The 22312-nt window shown below is 38.1% G+C and overlaps 1 protein-coding gene across 1 annotated transcript in view; it reads right to left on the bottom strand.

Moving 5' to 3' along the window:
• Window positions 1-2841: 2841 nt before the first annotated feature.
• The window catches only part of LOC126195821 (T-complex protein 1 subunit delta), a 100047-nt gene continuing 80576 nt past the window's right edge, over window positions 2842-22312 (bottom strand). Inside the window, exons 11-13 of the mRNA XM_049934463.1 lie at window positions 18548-18683; window positions 15220-15333; window positions 2842-3088 (exon numbers count right to left, since the gene is read on the bottom strand). Coding sequence (XP_049790420.1) covers window positions 3071-3088; window positions 15220-15333; window positions 18548-18683 — 268 coding nt within the window. The 3' untranslated portion in view covers window positions 2842-3070. The remainder of the gene's footprint in view (window positions 3089-15219; window positions 15334-18547; window positions 18684-22312) is intronic.

The raw sequence follows: 22312 nt of genomic DNA, 5'->3' as shown, positions 1-22312 counted from the left end.
CTCTCATGCCATTCTTTTATTCCTTTCAGAAATGAGTCTGTTCCACCAATGAAGCAGACAGTCTAATATTTTGCCTCTGGTGATTTCCTTCCATCCACTGGAGACTTCTTTGGTATTGCCGAAGTGTCAGCTAGCAGGATTGCTAAAAGGATGTGTATGGCACTTGACAACAAGCACAAAAGACAGTTTTGTCAGTTATTTCACTTCTCAGGTGTAGTTAAATGAAAATACAACAAACCATGTGTATGTATTACTATATTTCTATTCTGACATCATTTGTATTAATTTTTATATCCTGGTCTTAATTTTGAACTGTGTGCTCTTTTTCTAACCAATACAGTTCTTCCCCCCTTCTCTGGTTCTTGTCACGCTACTTTTGAAGCAGTACCATCTGCTATCCTGCTAATTCTTTCACATTAGAGAACAGGTATTTCTGTTTTGAAAACAAAACAGACAGTTTTACCCTGAGATGACTGCAGAAAAGAAGGAAGAACAGATTGAAGGTGTCATGCCTCCAGTTACTTCCTCTTCCCTCCCAGATTGCATATAGATCCTAGAGACAATTGCACAAGCCAAAACTATATGCAAAATAGTTACTGATCCTCAAAAGTTTATGGTGAGATACAATAACAGCCTCCAGTTTTGATGTGTGCCGTAGGTAAATTTCTACCCGAAGAATATAAAAAAAGATTATGGTCATTTATTGTAAATGTTGGCATCTCATTCTTCATATATATATATATATATATATATATATATATATATATATATATAAAAAGAAAGATGATGAGACTTACCAAACAAAAGCGCTGGCAGGTCGATAGACACACAAACAAACACAAATATACACACAAAATTCAAGCTTTCGCAACAAACTGTTGCCTCATCGGGAAAGAGGGAAGGAGAGGGAAAGACGAAAGGATGTGGGTTTTAAGGGAGAGGGTAAGGAGTCATTCCAATCCCGGGAGCGGAAAGACTTACCTTAGGGGGAAAAAAGGACAGGTATACACTCGCACACACACACACATATCCATCCACACATACAGACACAAGCAGATATGTGTGTGTGTGTGTGTGTGTGTGTGTGTGTGTGTGTGTGTGTGTGTGTGTGTGTGTGTGTGTGTGTGTGTGTGTGCGCGCGCGCGCGAGTGTATACCCGTCCTTTTTTCCCCCTAAGGTAAGTCTTTCCGCTCCCGGGATTGGAATGACTCCTTACCTTCTCCCTTAAAACCCATATCCTTTCGTCTTTCCCTCTCCTTCCCTCTTTCCTGATGAGCCAACAGTTTGTTGCGAAAGCTTGAATTTTGTGTGTATGTTTGTGTGTCTGTCGACCTGCCAGCACTTTCATTTGGTAAGTCACATCATCTTTGTTTTTAGATATTTTTTCCCCATGTGGAATGTTTAATATAATGATGAATAATTGCCACATCATAGAAACAGGAATTATATATGCTCCAGCATAGAAAACGTGGATGTACAAATAGTGTTCAGTAATACAGCGAAGGTACTTTCTGCAGAACACCCATTGCTGCTGTAATGTATTAATCATTCTAAGATGTAAAAACAACAGCTGTCACAGGTTGTTGGATATTCTGGGGGGAGAGGGGGGGGGACTACTATTTCATACAGCAGAACGCATTTCACAATTGCTTCTATGTTATGTGCTACTTATAATTCACCACATGCCATGAAACTGTTGCATCTGAATCGAACTGCATATAGCGTCCTTCTGTTGACAACTTTATCAAATCATGTATTTTCTTGTGCCTTGTACATAACTTTGAACTCACATTCGATGTATGGGGTGCCACCAATCTGTAGCCTCTGCTACCTTTTCTGGGTGTAATAAAATTTTTCTTTCTCGTGAGGAGGAGGAGGAGGAGGAGGGGGGGTGGGGGGGGGGGAGGTCATATGTCTGTTGTTGCTCTGTTCGTCTATGTGAATGGAAACTTTTGCATATGCTTTCCCTTAATTTATTGGAAAACTAGAAATACCTCTTACTGGTCGAACAACAAATACCCTGTCGTTTAACTACTTTCAAAATAGATTGTTATACACGCAAGTACACTACAAACTTAGTTAAATTTTCACTGAATGATACTGCAACAGTTTGTGCTTTCTACTACACTCTTGAACTCATTTTCTGTATCTACCAGCCTCAAAGTATCCTCAAGCGAATAATTTTGCGATCAGGAATGCTAATCACTGATGTTGGACATGCTAATTCTGCAGACGATAATTAAGTAAATACTAAATGAGGTATGCAAAAATACCCAGTGTGCTATTCAGTTGTTGCTAACTTAACTGGACAGAAACGCTGTTCTGAGAATAGCTATCCAGGGAGTAAAATGCCATTGTACAAGCCACAGTCCAAGCTACCCCTCAATTAGCTACCCCTGGATTTATGCCAAGTTTCTACAACTGGCCCTAAGTGACAATATGGCAAGACATATGAAAGGGTCACACGTACGTGACCACAATACTATGTGAATGATGGAAAGGAACGCCATAATTTTTACAATTTATTTTACACACACATCCTGATCTTTGATAAACTTAAGAATTTGCCAGGCCTACATTTTTCCGAACTCCATTTCAACATCTTTGTTTCAGGAAACTGCATGCTGCAACCAAAGACCAATTTTTTTAATACTCGTCTTTACCAAGTAATCAAGATTTAAACACCCAACATTCATTATTCCAGTACGTGACTCAGCTTCGTAGTGGCTCATTTTAACGTAACTAAATTACTTACACATCAGATATTCAGTATGATTACAAAAGCTTTAATGACAAGACAACGCCTCTGTGCGCACACAAACAAATTTTAGAAAAATTAAATCTGTTGTAAACAAGATGCTTTATTTAAGCACAGAATAAGTGCAACTAAGTTTTGAGTACACAAATTTGAAAGGAAAAAAAAAAAAAAAAAGCGAAATGCATGTTAACCTTTAGTTGCACAATTTAGCACAAAAATAATTAAATAAAACATATTAGGCAACATTAAAAATTCTCTTCTTCACACTTTTCCTCCTGGGAAGGGACAAGTCAGATGTTATGCACTGGCCCATCAATGAATTGTATTTATCTGCAAAAGATAAAGTGTGTTGTTAATTATACAAGCAAGTCAATGACACAAGCATTATAATAAATATATTACATCAAAGGTTTTCCATTGATATGGTAAATATGACTAACATTTAGATCTATTACAACATTTCAAATCCTCACCCCTAGCTCCTTTTTCCAATATTTTACATGTATGTCAATTAACTTAAAAATGTGGTCTTTCAAATACAATTATTAATTTTATGAATGTTAAAATGTTCCTTCTGGGTATGAGTAATTTATGCTGAATTAATAGAACTAAAAATGTTCAAGATTGTGAGGAAGAAATATAGACCGGCTGCTCGCCTCCGTGCACGGCAGCAAGCACAATGAATAAATTGCCAACAATCCTCTAGACTCTGATAGTCAACCTTTATTACCCACCACCCACTTATATCTCTGTAACAAGTAAAATTTTCTAACTGCCCACCAGTTCCTCAGTAATTGTGATTTATAAAGCAGGGAAGTATCTTTACTTTAGAAAATTTATAAAGCAGAGTTAGTTCAAGTTAAAGCATATGGTAATGACCACTCACTAAACACTTCATATCAAAATTTTATGAAAACCTAATGAAAATGTTTTTACAGCCCTCACCACCTACCATGAAGGCCGGAATGTCCACAAGGTCCAGAAGAGGGCAGTAAGGACCAGATTGACTACCACTGCTCTAGAGTATCGTTAAATGCAAACAGGTCATACAAATTTACATTAGGTGACAAAACTAACTTCAGGATTCTGCTCATATGTGATCACTCATTTTTTATTAATATGGGGAACAGTGCTAATTTTAGCCATGTAACAGAAAATATAGCGCAAATATGTAAGTATTTTACTGAAGAAGAACAGGTGCTGATGGTTAGGAGTTCTGGAAACAACTCACTCACTCCACATCATTTCAATAAAAGACTCATTCAAACAATCTAGGGAACTTGTAACTAACTTGGCTAAAAATAATAGGTGTGACCTAAACAAAGTATGAGCAGCTAGTGAACACACACTTGAGTTTTATAGAGTTCAGGGTGTATACGCAGACAAGGGAAAAAAAAATTCTCAGGTTTCCTGATTAAAAAAATACTTACTCCCAAGTGAAAATACACTTTTTCCATGTTAAGTGACAGTACTGTAAAACTTATCAATCATTTGAATGGTTGTGGTTTTATATACCAGTGTAGAATTTCCTGGCACTTTAGAAAACGAAACTGGGGGGTGGGGTGGGGTGGAAGATATGTGATGTGCAGCAACATGTACACTGCATATTTTCATTTTTCAAAAGTATGAATTCGAATTCCAGCAAACACCTCTCTGAAGCATTGAAATCGAGATTGCGATGCGCTTTTGTAAGCCAGTCATAGCTCATGTCACGCGATCTCACCAGCTGATGACAGCGGATATTCAGAGCATAGGACACTTGATGTAGTCAGCCAATAGCAACATCATTGTTAAGTAGCACAAACAGACAACTAGGAAAAGTTAATGGTTTAAATTAGTATACACAGCACTGCTACAAGGAAAGCAAAGCTTTCACTTATAATATTGGTCTCAAAGATTAATAAGCTGCAAGGGAAGCTAAGCTTTCAGATATAATGTTGATTCTTTTTGCACGTGTTATAGCTTAAGATAAATTGCACAAATTTGCCAGTAAAATTTTTAACAACAACATAAATGTCTCATCATCTGGGCTTGGATGTCTTGTAAATGGGCATCCTCAAAGAGCTGATTTTTAAATGAGAGTCAAATGCTCAGTGATTTAAGAATTCATCGTACATTTGCACATAGTTCATCTTGCGTAAAAGGAAATTTACTTTGAAAGTACGCTTTTCAAACAACCATTCACAATATTTTCCCGCGACCTGTTGGAAATAGGTTCATTTCAGCAGTTGCCAGAGAGCGCCAGAAAACAAGCATCACCATGCTTGCACAGCTATGATGATGCAGGAAGTCCGTATGTTCCTACATGTAAAACATTAAAAGATCTTACATTATGCCATAGAAGAAACAAGACATCAGAGGATACTCCAAGAGCATCGCAATTTTGTGAACCATACTAAAATGCATAATTTGGCTTAAAGTGCACATTTGTATGTCCAGATTCGGATGTAAATTTTCTTGGAGTACCAATACTGGTTCTGTGTTATCCCATGTTTGGTTCTTTATTATGGCATAATGACATACGTGCTAGAAGATGAAATGCCATATGTGCTAGAAGATGAAAACATGCACTTGAAAAGCAGCGAACAGTTGAAACTAGCCAATAATGTGGAATTAAACACTTCTTTCCAATAAACTGATTGCCTCAGCAGAAAAGATTAATGAAAGCCAAATTTCTTTAGCAAACCGACAAAAATAACTTCATTGTTCTGAAAGGTGATTAATGCTTGACCATCATAAAGGTAGAAATAAAATAAAATCTGAAATCAATAACACATTTTAGCCTTCTGTAATTATGTAATATATTTTAATTCACTTGATAGTGCCCAGACACAGAAATCTGTTTTGTTTTCATTTTACATGAGAACAATAAACGAAGAGGAAACAGCAAAATTACTAACCGTAAACCAGTGTCATGTGGATACTACCCACGAACCACTACAACTCATATCTCATACATTTGTCCACTTCCCACTCTGTTTGGCTATGAAATTTTTAACAAAATGGTTGATGATGCAAATGTCAACAATCCGGACATAACATCAGGTAATTTACTATAATATCATTCACCTTTCCCACTTTATTGAAGATATGTGGATTTTGAGGTACTTTTGACTCAATTATAACAAAATCTGTACTAACAGCTCTTGAGAAATAAGATTGATCCAAGCTATTGCAGTATACAAAGGAATAGTACTAAAGGAAGTTTCAGAACTCTAAGCCGGAAAAGAATAAGGACTGCATGAAAGATACCTGTACCACCTTTGTTGGGCTGATGATATACAGTCTGCACCGATATAGATATAATACAGTAATTAATGGAAGAACATGATAGGATGTAACCCTGAAAATAACTTATGATGAAACTGAAGTAGTGTATAAACTATATATGGCAGAAAAATAATTGTACAAATTTAGAACGAAGTCAAAAAACCAGTTGATGAGTTAAAGGAGATCTTGTGAGCTGCATTTAAAATGTTTAATAGCTAAACCGGTATTCGGGTGCAGAACCCATCATCAGTGGCACCTGTAGAGGACAACAAACAATCAATGTGTATCAATATCTACAGCACAAGAATTTTATACATAACAGTAGGAATTTAAGTTTACTTACATATTATGTTTTTCCATATCAATGACGTGCTTGTTAATTATACATTTTTTGTGATTTTCAAATCAATTTCCATTATAAAGCATACAACAATTTTGATATTTAGAATCTGTATAATAACTATGTCAGTTGATATTATAGAATATTAAATCCATCACACCTCACAGTACAGTTTGTCGTGTATGTTACTGCTGTTAAATCTTAAACAGTGACACTTCTTGGTCACACTGGACACAACTGTCATATAATGTAAACCAAGGGGGTGAAACATTTATAGGGACTTCCAGTAACATGACCTTGGTTCACTGGCATGCTGTACAGTGTTACAAGTTTTGTCAAATTATTTTACTGTTGGTTGATGTAAATTCTTCCGTTGTGGTTTTTGTCTTCGAAACAGCAGCTGTTATTCTACAGACTTTCACAAATTTATTCATGGTTATTGCTTCTTGTTTGTATGGCACTAGTTAAATTGCATTATAAGCACATTGCTGAGGAGAATTTAACTGAATACGGTTGCTCACAGAAATGTCAAGCACTCATAAAATTGGGGACTACATTTTTTAATCTTCTAACTAGGTTGCTATGGAAAAGAATGTCTCTGCTGTTCCTTTACCCCTTCCATATGCAGCTATAAATACAGTAACTCGATAATGGGACTCTCATAAAAGAAGATTGTGAATTGTATGTACTGTTGGCAGAAATTTTTTGTTCATTTACAAAGAGTACAGAACAAAGCTTTCAAAATAAACCACTGTCAAAATACATGTTAAACTTACATCTCATTATTCAAAAGGTATGGATGTAGCCAAAAAAACTTATCGGAATACATATTTCCTCCGCTCCCAATTCTCTTTTCAGTTGATGTAAAGAAATAGTTTATGAGTTTTGCAAAGTTAATTTGTTTGAAAATGACTGTACAGGATAATTTTAGATGACCAAACTTGCATAAACATTAATCAACAGAAATTAAAATAAATTGACTTTATACATATTAGAGTATGTCCTTGTTTTGCAGTATAGAATGTTACCCTTAGTTTTTGTAAATGACTTGGCACTTTTTTAACTGCAAGATTATTTATTTTAATGACACACTATTGCTATTTCAGCCATGTGGCCACTGTCAAGTGGAAGTAATTGTGCTTTAGCACGAGTCGAAACATAACACTCATCCAACATACAAGCCCATCTGTCAGATGGCATTTAGGTTTTGAGATCTGCTAAAGCACAATTATTTCTTATTGATAATGGTCACATGGCTAAAATTGATAGTGGGTTGTACAAACAAACAAACAAACAAACAATATGATGTTCACTGCCAAGATGCAAGGAACGCTACTGTCACTTACTGCTTCCATATAATAACCTGGGCAGGGCACTGCTTTTATTTCGGTGTTCTGTGCTTTAGACAACATACTGATTAAGACGGCCATAACGCAAATTCTGAGAGTACAATCCAAGGAGGTTGTCAATTCTGATTTGGATCTAATGGCAATCTAACATATCATGTCAAATTAGTCCTGGCTTTTAAAACAGATAAAGGGAACACTGCTAGTCTCATGAGAAAAAACAAATAAAACTATATTTTTTATATTTTTTGACACAAATTACAATATCTGCATTGTTAGGGATCTGATAAATATCAAGCTCAGATAAAGAAAGCTCTAACAACATCGCAATTTCTGCTGACTAATAAGGAAAAGGACGAGTGTTCACTGATGAACTGAAACATTATGACCACCTGCTCAATGGTTTATCTATCTTCCTTTGGAACAAAATAGATCATTGAATCTGCATATCAAGGATCTGACAGTTTGTTGGTAGGCTTATGGAGGTATGTGGCATTAGATATCAACATGCAGGTCACATAATTCATGTAAATAACAGGCTGCTGGTTTGCATACGCAGTGATGGGGCTCAACAGTGTCCCAGATGGGTTCCATAGGATTTACATCAGGTGAATTTGGTAGCCGAGACATCAACATAAGTTCACTATGATGCTCCTCAAACCACTGTAGCATGGTTTGTCTCTGAGACATGGACAATTATACTGCTGAAAGATGACATCGTTGTTGGGGAAGACATCAAACATGAAGCGATGCAAGTGGCTCGCAGCTGTCAGCGTGTCTTCTATTACTACCACAGGACCCAAGCAAACACAGGAGACTGGCTCCCATAGCATAATATTGCTCTCACCAGCCTGCGTCCACAGTATGCTGCAAGTTGAGCCGCTGTTCGCCTCTATGATGGCATTTGTGGAGATGACCATTGATCTAGTGTAGCAAAAACATGATTCACCTAAAGAGCACACACGTTTACACTGATCAATGGTCGAATCCCGATGTTCCCAAGCCCACTGCAATCATAATTGACAATTTCGTTCGGTCAACATGTGAACAAGATGGAATGGTCTGCTGCAGAGCCTCCAAGTTTAAAAATGTACAATGATCGGTGTGCTCTGAAAAACTTATCCATACACCAGCATCACGCTCTTTTGACAGAGGTGCCACAGATCACCATCTATCCTACTTAACAGAACATACAAGCCTCTGAACCCCATGTTCTGTGAAGGGTTGTGGACGTCCAACCATTTAGTGCCCAGTGGTGGTTTCACTGTTCTCCTACCTCTTTCCGTAGATGCTCACGACAGTAGCAAGTGAACATTCAACCAGCTTCGCCATTTTCTAGATACTTGTTCACAGGCTCTGTGTAATAATAATCTGCTCTTTGTCAAAGTCGCTTACCTCAATGTATTTCCCGCATTTGCAGCCCATATATTCGCTAGGGTGACCCCTTGTTCATGTCTGCTCTGCTTACATACTTTTGTCACTGTGTCAGGTGTCCACAACACCATCAGGCGGCATTCAAGGTCGCAACAGGCAATGGTGGTAATGTTTTGGCTTATCAATGTATAGTGATGAACCCCCATTCCCAAACTGCAATTCCAACACAAGATTCATAAAGAAAGTGTTCCAACCAGGCTCACTTCTAATTGCATTAACAGCCCAACATATTTATTAAGCATAAAACTTAGTTTCATTATCAACCAAATTATACGAGGGCTATCCACAAAGTACATTACGTTTTGGAATTAAAAATAAAGTATTGGAAAATTTTTTTATTATATACAGATGAAAGCCACATTTAAATACTACTTTTCTACATAGTTGCCATTTATAAGGCACTTATCGTAGCGATGGACGAGGTCGGAAATTCCTTCGTCGTAAAATTCGGCCGCCTGCGCCTTCAACCACGTGGTTACCTCTTCTGGGACAGAAAAGGTGTGATTTTTGTGGAATTCCTGGAAAGAGGCACTACAATAAACTCTCAAAGGTATTGCCAAACTCTGTACAACCTCAGAAGAGCAATACAAAACAATCGCAGGGGAAAGTTGGGCTCAAAGATCTTGCTGATTCACGACAACGCCCGGGCCCACACGGCAAAGTTCTCGAATCTTTTAAGTGGGGGTTGTTTCCTCATCCGCCGTACAGTCCCGACCTGGCACCGAGCGACTTCCACTTATTCCGAGCAATGAAGAAGTGGTTGGCTATGCAGCGTTTTGATGACGAAGCACAGCTTCAAGAAGAGGTAACCACGTGGTTGAAGGCACAGGCGGCCGAATTTTACGACGAAGGAATTTCCAAGCTCATCCATCGCTATGATAAGTGCCTTAATTTAAATGGCAACTACGTAGAAAAGTAGTATTTAACTGTGGCTTTCATCTGTATATAATAAAAAAAATTTCCAATACTTTATTTACTTTTAATTGCAAAACGTAATGTACTTTGTGGATAGCCCTCGTAAAACTGAGAAAAAGATTACGGTTTAAAGCTCAGGAGGCCTGATAAACCAGATTAAAGACCTTTGCAACACAACTAATGGTATTTTTTTGTCCTTAGATTACACTGATATGTAAAAACATCCCAATAGTAGAAACTGTATCCATTATCAAAATGATCTTGTAAAAAAAAAAAAAAAAAAAAAAACCTTGATGAAATGGGTGACCTTGTTGAGTTAGTTATATCACCTTCACCACTGAACATGACGGCAATGTAATTATTAATTTGGAGGTCAAAAGAAAGAGGAGGAGATACCCAGTACACCTGACTGCATAATTCACAATTCCTGCTATCTGTCCTATAAAGCGGCATATTTGCACACTGTGATTAACAGAACAATCAAATAATCGTTAAGTAAGGCGAGTACTAATGGTGGCTTGTATGCACTGAAAAAGATAGGTAGCATCTAACAGTAGCTCTGGTTCAAAACTAATTGTGAAGTTATACATAAGACAATAGGAAGAACGAAATTAAAAACAGATCAGATCACACTAGAATAGATCACATTAGAACAGAGTGAACAAAAAGAAAGAGAGAAAGAAGTCTATAACTTGACCGTACTGAGGTCATTTTTCCAATAAAATAAGTTGCTTGTTTCAAAAAATGGCTTCAGATCATGCATTACACACGCACAACATAGACAAGAGCCAGACATGTAAAATTTGAGGTGTATGTAAAACAATGTGTAGTGCTTGTGATCAATTTTATTTTGGGCAAAGAGGAAAATTTTCCAAATGCGATTTAGACCAAATATTACTATTAGTGAAACCAATCCCTCAGCATTCAGTGCTCATTTAAGAGAATACAAGCATTCTGCTAGTGATATCACTAGAAACATCCCGTTCTTCACAAGCCAGAAACAGGGAGACCATTAAACATCCTAGAAGAAATTGAACACACACTCATATGATGTAACATCTCGATAACACCCTTAATAAACAGACGGAATTACAGAATTAGATTTATATACTGACTTTTAACAGTGTTTTCACTGAATAAGTTCAATTCAGAGTTGCCTCCATCACCTGCATGTAAAATTAACTAATCCATCATGATATGTTAGATAACTGTTACATCCAAGTCATATTTGACAATGGTACACACAGATTTTGCATTATGTCTATCTTAACATGTTATTTGAATAGGGAAACATTCCACGTGGGAAAAATACATCTAAAAACAAAGATGATGTGACTTACCAAACGAAAGCGCTGGCAGGTCGATAGACACACAAACAAACACACACATACACACAAAATTCTAGCTTTCACAACCAACGGTTGCTTCGTCAGGAAAGAGGGAAGGAGAGGGAAAGACGAAAGGATGTGGGTTTTAAGGGAGAGGGTAAGGAGTCATCCCAATTCCGGGAGCGGAAAGACGTACCTTAGGGGAAAAAAAGGACGGGTATACACTTGCACACACACACATATCCATCCACACATATACAGACACAAGCAGACATCACTGCTTTTAGCTAGAATTTTGTGTGTATGTTTGTGTTTGTTTGTGTGTCTATCAACCTGCCAGCGCTTTCGTTTGGTAAGTCACATCATCTTTGTTTTTAGATGTATTAACATGTTATTTATGACTTAACATCACTTTCTATCTATTTATATTTTACACTTTGATTTGTATACATTTTACCATTACATATCAATTGTCCAAGCATAGTATTTTTAAGTGCATTTAAGTTGTAACACCTCTGATTTTCTTCTCACATAGCGACCACACAAAAACTGTGAAACTTTTGCCACTTCTTGGCATAATTTCCCTGTGCCTATTTTTCACTTTTAATGCCATGATTCCATAGAAGCTGAGGACACTTCTTTAAGAGTCTGGTTTGATAACTGGAAACTGATGCAACATCGGCACAACTAGTGAATGTGCGACCAAGGAGTGTGTCTTATCATTAGAAACAGTCATAAGTCGCTTGGAGCAGTCCGTATAAGTAGCGAGCATGAGAAATCACTTCAAAGTTGTTGTCACAAAGAAATTGCAACACTGCATTTGCTTGATTTGCATTTTTCCATATGTGGCAACCACTTGGAGGACACATTCTGCACTTTCAGGTCTTCATCCAGTTTCGTGTGCACAGGTTCCACGAAAATGCCAGCTCTGGATGCAATGTGTTCCACACTCATTTGGCAATCCTCCAAAACAATTTTCTCCACTAGTTCAATAATGTCGTCGTCAGACTGGCTGGTGTGAGGTTGAGATTGTCTCGTTTGTTCTGCCTTCTTTGATCTGCTGCAGTCATGAATGCACATTAGATACACCCATGACACCATCCCCATATCTCACTAAACTAGCGAAGAATTTGTATCAGCATCATACCACACAAATGGAGAAAATTAATGATTACACACTGTTCTTGCAGTGAAAACGTCACCATTTTGAGTATCAAGAACAATCCTTCCTCTTGGTGCTGCCAATACACATCTGTATGCCACACACTGCTACCACCTCTGTAACGTACTCACACCAAATGTACACATACTGCCAGTTCCATATTAACATTATATGACTGTGTGCAATGTGATCAAGAAGTGTCACTATTTAAGATCTGACAGCAGTAAAATCCATGACAAACTGTGTACCATGAGGTAGGATAAATTTTGTACCTTAGCATATGAACACTGACAAAGTTAGAATTAGATTTTAAGTAACCACATGGTTGTATGCTTTCTAAATGGACATTGATCTGAACATCACAAAGAATTTATAATTAACATGCACCTCATTGATGCAGAGATACATAATATGTAAGCAAGCTTACATTTCTACTGTTATACATGCAACAGTTACGTTGCAAATATCGATACGTATGCAATTGTTTGATATCGTCTGTATCAGATGCCGCTGATGATTAATTCCATACTCAAATACTGGTTGGACTATTAAACATTTTAAATGCAGGTCCTGGTACTTACAAGGTTTCCTGTAACAAATATTTACGAGCTACAGAGCACCAAACATTCAGGAGTTTTAAGTCTGAGTTTTGAGGGTAACACTGAGTCAGCAGTGAACGGAATAAGGAATACCATAAAAATGACAAGTGATTTTGATAAACTAAACACTACTTCTAAAACTATGTGTTTGATGTACCTGAAAAGTATGTTCACAACTGTTGTTTATTGGTGGTTGTGAACCGTAGCACTGAGACAATAGCTTTAATATGAAAACCATACAAAAGTTTAAAAGCAGTCTAAAGCAAGAGAGAGCTGCAGTGGAAATCACTAGCAGAAAAAGGGAAACAAATGGAACAGTGAATAAGTTATGTAATTATGATTGCAAAGAACATTACACATAGGTAGACAGCACGAGGAATCTAGCAAAGTGGCATACAGAAAAGTGAAATCCAGTACAGAATTTCTCTGGTCCATCTGCCATCCATTCACATGTGTCTAAGAGTTATAAACAACTGCTTCCATGACTTAAGTTGGATGGAAAAATATAAACAATGACTGCTTATAGTTAACAAATTAAGTTAAAGCACTTTCCTTGTCGGTCTGATTTTATAGTTAAGAGTCATGAACGGTAGCAGTCGAGTTTAGGCTTGTTCTGCACATCAATGTCGCGCTTTCTCAGACAGCCAATGAATGTTCAGAAGTGTTCTGAGCACTCTGCTGTGAATGCATAGCTAATGTGAGCATTAAACATGATTGTAGAGAGTTGTTTTGTTAATTTCTATTCCATCTGTTGTGAGTTGTAATGGCTGCTGGTGGTGCTACATGATAAATTCTATGTAAGTGAGTTTGCAGGATAAACACTTTCTTAACACGGAAAGCACAGGTGTGGGCGTACTGCAACTGTCGCTTGTAATTGCCAACATTGCAATCCCCTTCTGTGTCTCGACATGCGTGAACTGCCATCATCCGGGAGGGATAAAAGCTAAGAAAGGAAAAGGAAACAGCTGCTCAACTTTAAGTAATTGGTTACCCCATAGCTCGTAAATATTTGAAGAATGTCATGATTTATCACCAGCCAAAAACTGCTGATAAATGTCCGCCGGCCGAAGTGGCCGTGCGGTTGTAGGCGCTACGGTCTGGAACCGCGAGACCGCTATGGTCGCAGGTTCGAATCCTGCCTCGGGCATGGATGTGTGTGTTGTCTTTAGGTTAGTTAGGTTTACCTAGTTCTCTAAGTTCTAGGGGGCTAATGACCTCAGAAGTTGAGTCCCATAGTGCTCAGAGCCATTTGAACCATTTGATAAATGTCCTTAGACCATCATTAGGTACATAAAAAAACATTTATCGTCCAGTATGATGATGTAAATGTTTCATGAACCTGATGATAATGTGTAAGCCAAAAGTTCAATAAATAGTATTAATCAGCTGCTTTTTGCAGTAAATCATGATATCCTTAAACAGCACATGCTTGGGCCTCTCATCGTGACACCGTTGGAATATTACTGAAAAAGAGGAAGTTTGTAACTTACTGTTTTAACAACACCATAGTCATCAGATACTGAGCGATAATTCAACAGAAAAGAGGTAAGGCAAGAAATCTTCCATGGCCTTGTCTGTGGAATATCAATAGGATCCAATCAGGGAGTTTTAAGGAAACAATGGAGAACTTAAATCAGAAATATTGTGTGAGAATTTGAATCCTTCCTCGTCAAAATAAAACAGTCCAATGTCCTAAAAGTGCACTAACTACCGCTGTAAAACTTCAAGACAACAGCAGTGTCGCAATGAAATTCCTTATTACTAAATAAAGAACAGAACACATTTAAGCAAAAGGACACAACAATCAAAGCCTTATAGGCTGATACAAGAGCTATTAATCTTTAAATTTTTTCACAACTATCCTACCAACAGTGAAGTAAATGGAGATGAAGTACCAAGTCAGGAAGGAAACCAAAATTTACCCACCACCACCAATTATCAAATGCCTAAAAACATACCTAAAACAGACAGTAGTAGCGACTGTATGCACTACATTAATTAACTTTTGTATTGAAAGAAATGTAAATTATATATACTAATAAAGTATAATGAACATATAATACTAACTATGTCATCTATTTTGAGAATGCTGCGGACAGTTTCAGATGCTAGTGTAATGGCGCTTATTGATACCAGCAAAGGTTGAACAACATTTTCCTCCAGGATGTTTGTTATCGCTCCCTGGAAAAAGAAAATCATAAAAATGTTATTTAAGTCAATGGACAACACCAATTTCAGCATTCCTACAAGCTAGAAATTCTTTGTAACAGATTATAATCTAAGGTCTATTTGCTTTATTTTAAATGTAGAAAAATGTTGTACGAACAGTAAAATATGTTAAAAGAAAATACAAGGATAAAATATGTAAAATAAAGGAGAGACATCCACTTACCTGTACCAGATTGCTGTGTGGCGCACAGAAACATGTAACAATAATTACACTAGCTTATGGGCTCTTGCTCTTTCTCTATCAGAAGTACACACATTCACGTAATCAACCACACAAGACCCCCAAATGCTCATATCTACAACCACGACGAGACTTGTCGCAGCCACAGATGTGAGTGCTGGGTGTCAAGTTCATTATCCTGGACAGGTCTTCTTACACGCCTAAGTTCAGTTCCTACATGCTGTGTCATTGTGTCACAATGCATTCACGAATGCCATACCTTGCCCTGGCCTCCAATACGATCAAGTTCCCTTCCTCCATAACAGCAATTACGGAGTCACTACACGCCTGTTGATGATGATGCATGGTGTATAAATGTGAATCTACTGTAAGCGATGTGATGTAGTTATATGACCTAGCTCATGTACTGTCATTGGTTATTATAGAATTAATGGTGTGTTTATGTATCTAAACCCTCCATGACAGTCAGTCTATTTGTACCATCACTGCATAATTTTCGTGTATTACATCAAACAAAGGTAGTAAATTAAAGTTTTAAACTTCAGGAAGGTCATTCTCCACCAGAAGTGACTCTCATTGATTTACAGCCATAATTCTGCCACATCTTCTGTGGGAAATTAGCTGCACATCATTGAAATGTGTTGTTTAATACAGTGGAGGGATTTGTAGGCAGCACATTGTTGTATCAGAGGAATGCATCTCTTATGGCGGAAAATAATTTGCTTGTATTCAGTCATTAAGCACTTTGTTTATTCAGCTACTACGACCATTTACAAACTTTTCACTGTTCAGTTAACATGCACAGTATCTACCCAAGGCTGGTTTACAGGCCAAGTGACACAAGCTGCTGCTTGGGCCACCAAGCTGGAAGGGGTGTCAGAGGCCCCACCACTGTTAGACTTTTATATAGGACATATCACAATTAGTAGCAGTGACTTGCTGTGCCAAACTGAAATAGGTGCCAGTTGTGCCCAAGTACAAGATCTGTTTCTAGTGCCTAACACAATAGGTGAAAACTTGCACAGGTTAAAATGTACGAGGGAAAGGTGGGAAGAGAGGGCATGTCAAATGATAAACCAATTGTGTGGAAAAACGTTGTTAAACTCGTCCTGTATCAATAATACTAGTACATTCTACTTGCAGAAAATATTTTGTGCCTTCATGGGACAGATCTGGAATACTGACAAGATCAGTCTCTTGTCATTTTTGAAGTAATATTTCCTTTTCTACATGTTCTCAATGTAAATAGAAAAATATGGCATTTTGCTACCACCATGGCTGTATCGAACTTCAACTCTGGCTGTGATTTCCACAGGCAAATTTTTGTGGTGTCTTGGAGAAAAGGGCAGATACAACAGTTGTTGAAACTGAAAAATTGTTTTGTAATGAAAGAGATTTTGTGGAACAGTAAACATCTCACCTGAAGTCAGTTTCATCTTAGATATAACAACTAAGCTAGTCATCACATTTATGGCTCCATCATAGATATTTCAATTCTCTGAGATTAGCAGGTAAAACAGAAAATACATGTGCACTAACCTTAATGGAACTACAAAAGAAAGGGTAGGAGCAAACTTGCAAAAGGCCCCTATGACCACTGCAATGATTTTGGTATCAAAACAGCCTGAGCACATGTGCTAAAGTGAAGTGGTGTACCATCTTGGAGGTAACAAATCTGCTGACCATCGTAATCTTTGTTACAGAGTTGTGCTTTTCTGCAAACAAAAATGGAAAACCCGCCATGGATGCCAAAATGCATTAACTTGTTTGACCAATCCAGATCCTCCAGCTGTTTCCACTGCCAATGATTTAGAAAAAAATGTCTTGCTGATGTCAAAGTCATTAAATCAAATTCACTAAAATTTGATTTCAATGTTAGTTTAAAAATACAGAATTCCCCGAGATTTTATGAAATTCCTTGAGATTTCCCTAACTGTTCCAGGTAAAATGTTGGTTCATTGGTTAATTTATTTGGGGGAGGGAACCAAACAGCAAGGTCGTCGGTCCCATCGAATTACGGAAGGATGGGGAAGGAAATCGGCCGTACCCTTTGAAAGGAACGATCCCGGCATTTGCCTGAAGCAATTCAGGGAAATCACGGAAAACCTACATCAGGATGGCTGGACATGGATTTGAACCATTGACCTCTTGAATGTGAGTCCCGTGTGCTAACCACTGCACCATCTCACTCGGTCAGGTAAAATGTAATTCCTTGAGAAGTCCGGAGTTCCAAAAGAATCAAAATGTAATTCCTTGAGAAGTCCGGAGTTCCAAAAGAATCACCACCCTGGAATCTTACTGTTCCAGGCCTCTATGCTACACAATACTGTCATCAAGGAATGTGTATGTTAACTATGTGCTGAACTGTAGCAGTTCTGTTGAGAGAAAGGTTGTAACTATTGCCTTCAAAAGCTGCTAGGCGCAATGGCTAGTTCTTCATTCACAGTCCTTCCTGAGGAAGAAGTTGCAGAGCTTTTAGAGAAAAGTCTATGTGAAAATGAGAGTGACAATGATTTTGATGATGACTGATTCATTTGTAAACAATTAGAGTGAAATAACGATGAAAGCAGTCCACCCTGGATAGTTTCAAAAAGTATCACACAAAGGAAAGTTTTATGTTGTAATGCTTTAGGTAAAGATATTTGAATGAAAGCATACGTTTTGTTTTAATGTATATCCTAACTGTCCATCAGTGACCTCACTGTTTCCACAAAAAGACTCGTGCAATTCTCTATAGCGCACTCGGGTGGTGATTTAAATAAGAGTGCAGATGACCTGTGTCTGCATTATACAGTGCAAAGGGTTAATGAAGGCAGAGGAGAGAAATGGGGTTGACCAGATAACAAACTTAAGTATGAAAATTATAAAATTTGCTGTGTTAAATAAAATGCATTTCATAAAACACTTAAACTATAAGGACAATCCCCAGTCTCACAGTAGTTACAGTAAGTTTTTTTTATTAAAACAAGAAAATTTCAATTTCACCTTTCGAACATTGATGCCTGCGTACATCTCCCCCTGAGCATGTCGATTCCGTAATTCAGTGACTGTTGCAATTGGATTCAGTCCAGCATTTTCTGCTAAAGTAGAAGGTATCACTTCCAATGCATCAGCAAAGGCCCTGTAATTGAAATTTCAAAATTAAAATAATTTACAATATGAGAGAAAAAAGAAAGCTGGACAAGTGCCATGTTAAACAATTTTACATTCAAATTTTTACAGATCTCATAAAAACGAATAATGGATGGACACACAGACACACACACACACACACACACACACACACACACACACACACACACACAGAGAGAGAGAGAGAGAGAGAGAGAGAGAGAGAGAGAGAGAGTGCGGGGTGGGTAGGTTCATACACACGTGTGGCTATCTGAGTGTCCTCCTATCTTTCACAAATTCAAACTGATCTTTAATTAAAGAACTGTTCCTTTTGCCTAGTATTAGAACTCACATTGAAAACAAGTCTACAGACATGATCTTTTCTGTACTTACCGTTGTTGATCTAACAGTTGTTGTTCTGGTTTCTTTGCATCACTCTAGACTGCACAGAATTTTATGTTATTATCCAGAGGATAGCCTTTAAATTAAAGCACTGTATCTTCCTCTGGAATTATTTTAACTTCAGCCTGGCTTTTATGAAGACAAGATTATTGTCTACAATATTAGGAAAAGGATAGTTGCTACTCACCATAAAGGTGACCCACTGAGTTGCAGGCAGGCACAAGGAAATGACTGTTGTGCCTGTCTGCAACTTAATGGGTCACCTTTGTGGTGAGGAGCGACAATTTATCCTTTCCCTAATACAGTTGATATTACAACCTGGAGTTTCCGCAGCAATATTATTGTCAGTGATTTTAGAGTTTCCCAGTGTAGGAACATTTTGAATATTTCTTGGGCAGTCAACCAGATGGTGCCATACAGAAGGAATGATGTTAAGGCAAAGCATTTTCTGGCCACTTTCAGGCATTCCCAATGACTGCCTGCCTGTGCCGTTAAATCCTCCCCCTTCCCAACCCCCACAGACATCCTACAGCTGACAGACTCCAGGCTCAGATGAAAGTGCATCGCTGGGGCACGATCTCGTGTCCTCTCAGTCATGCTGGCACCAGCAAAGGACGTAAATTCCTGCTCAGACTGCCACTGTGATTTGACTGTGCTTATCGTGTAGCTGTATGAGCTCTGTAGGCTCTTTTAGAATAAAGTCCCAGAAGGTACTGGACTGTTGCAACAACTCTGTGGGAACGTAATTCATGACATGTCCATGAGAGATGAAGCGCTCTGCCACAGTGGACTTTGTTCATTTTTCGTGGGGCGTTTATGCTCCATTCATCTCTCCTGTAGCACACAGATAGTCTGACCTGCATAAATTTTCCCGCAATGGCAGAAGATGCAGTAGACCTCCAGTTTCCAGAGTTTTGTCATCCTCTATTGATGCCAACAAAGCTTTCATATTGGCTGATGTGAGGAACAAACACCTGACGTTATGTTTCCATAGTATTCTTCCAATTTTCACTGCCTTCTTCATGATGTATGGTATGGTTGCCACTGAAACAAGTTTTCCTTCATACTCAGCAGACTGTGTCCTCGACTTCTTTGGTCTTACAGTGTATTTTATCTGACAGTTGTTGCAACCATCCGTATGGAACACACCCTGTAGGTGCTTCAATTTGGCTGCTAGACTGTCTTGATCTGAATTTTCATGTGCTCTGTGCCTTAGCGAGCTTTTGGCTGCTAGACTGCCTTGATCTGAATTTTCACGTGCTCTGCGCCTTAGCGAGCTTACATCATCAGCTTGTTGCAAAGTAGGAAGACAGTTGGAGTCATGCAAGTACAAATCTGTACTTGTCAGTTTATATTAAATGCTGTGTCCTAGTGTGCCATATAATCTTTGCTTGATGAGCACATCTGGAAATGAAAGCTGAATATTTTCTTATGTTTCCATTGTGAATTTGATATTTTCGTGCAGCAAACTCAGGTGCTGCAAGAAGTCTTATAGACGAGATGATGTCCGTGCGGCCAGATTATGGAAGTATCATCCACATACCAAGAAAAGCATAAGAGCTTGTAGACTGTTGACTCCAGAGCTTGTTCAAATGCCTCCATAAAAATACTGGCCACCACTGGCGGTAGCGGGCTGCCCATCGCACTCCATCTGTTTGTTCATGGTAATTTCCATTTAATAGAAAGAAGGTTGACGTAATCACAAATTCAAGAACTTTCGTTAGCTAGTCAAAGACGGAAGTGGTGTTGCAAACTGAGAGCTGGCCTATTTCTCTGTGGTTGCTGTATGCACAGCAGTGATTGTATGCTGGCTCACCTAAGCAGACTTGAGCCGTTGGAACTAACTAACTAACTAACTAACTAACACACACACACACACACACACACACACACACACACACACACACACACACGACAGAATGTTGGGTATATGTTGTGTATGTAAATATTATCTTCAGAGCATGTACTGTAATCTGCTTCTCACTAAATCAACGTTTTCTGACAGCTACCTGTGAACAGAGCATTGCTAGAGTGTGTTTGAACTAGGCACATTAAGTTAGCTGCCTACAATGTATTATGTTGCTGTTTACTGTACAGATTTCTTCCTTTTAGTGTATGATTAAGCCGACAGTTGGTTGCCTACAAGTTTTCACGTTTTTGTACAATGTAATTAACTAAGCCGTATGACTGGACACAGACAGTAGAGGTAGCACAAGTTTGTTCAGAGAATACAAAAAGGTTGGTACCTTTTTTTTTAGCACTGTACCGTTTCAGGTTAGTTTAGGGTATTTGCTGGCATCTTCATATGCCAAGGTGGACTGATATTAAAACATGGGAGGGAGGGAACGGATTTCTCAGCTAAAAAATATACCTTTTCTCAAGTGAAAATATACTTTTTCCTGCGTGACAATACACTAAAACACCATGTGAAAGTATATTATACATAGACAAAGAACTTCCCACAATTTTAGGAAACAAAACACAGCAAAAAAATGCTTCTTGGAAAGACCTGATATGCAGCAACACATACACTGCATATTTTTGTATTATGAAAGTATAAATATGAATTCCACCGAAGACAGCATGGTAGCTTTCAAAGCAGTGAAATTGAGATTGTGCTGCATGATGCACTTTTGTCAGCCAATTATACTCATGCCACGTGATCTCATAAGACAATGATAGCAGATACTCAAAGTGTATGACACATGGTGCAGTCAGCCAATAGCAGCATCAGTGTTAAGTAGCGCGTAGATGCAAGTAGGAAAAGTTCATGGTTTAAATTAATATACATACAGTACAGCTACAAGAAAAGTTAAGCGTTCACTTAGTATACAGCTCGACAAAAGTTCTTTGCTGTTCCGCCTCTCCTCCCCCTCCCCTCGAGGGTGTGGTTAAGGGAGGCTCCTAAGGGCCCAGCTTAAATTGCAGCTCCTGAATATTTCTGACAAGCACCATTATAAATATCAATTCTGTGCACCAAACATTTGTGGATAGAACAGACAGTTACATGTGAAATTACTCAAGAACTCACCCCCCCCCCCCATTTTTTTAAGGGATTATTATACTTGTTGCCATCATTATTGCATAATTTGTAATCTCCGAAAATAACTAAAACAAATATGAAAAACTAACCTTGAAGCTTGGTCCTTTTTAATGTTTGTTCCCCTTTAAGATATATCAGGCACAAATGTGCCAGTAAAATTCTAAATACTGGCATAAATGGCTAGTCTTTTGGGC

The sequence above is a fragment of the Schistocerca nitens genome, chromosome 7, assembly GCF_023898315.1.
Source record: "Schistocerca nitens isolate TAMUIC-IGC-003100 chromosome 7, iqSchNite1.1, whole genome shotgun sequence".
Classification (NCBI taxonomy): Eukaryota; Metazoa; Arthropoda; class Insecta; order Orthoptera; family Acrididae; genus Schistocerca; species Schistocerca nitens.
The sequence above is the reverse complement of the archived record's forward strand: the minus strand, read 5'-3'. Positions and strand labels throughout refer to the sequence as shown.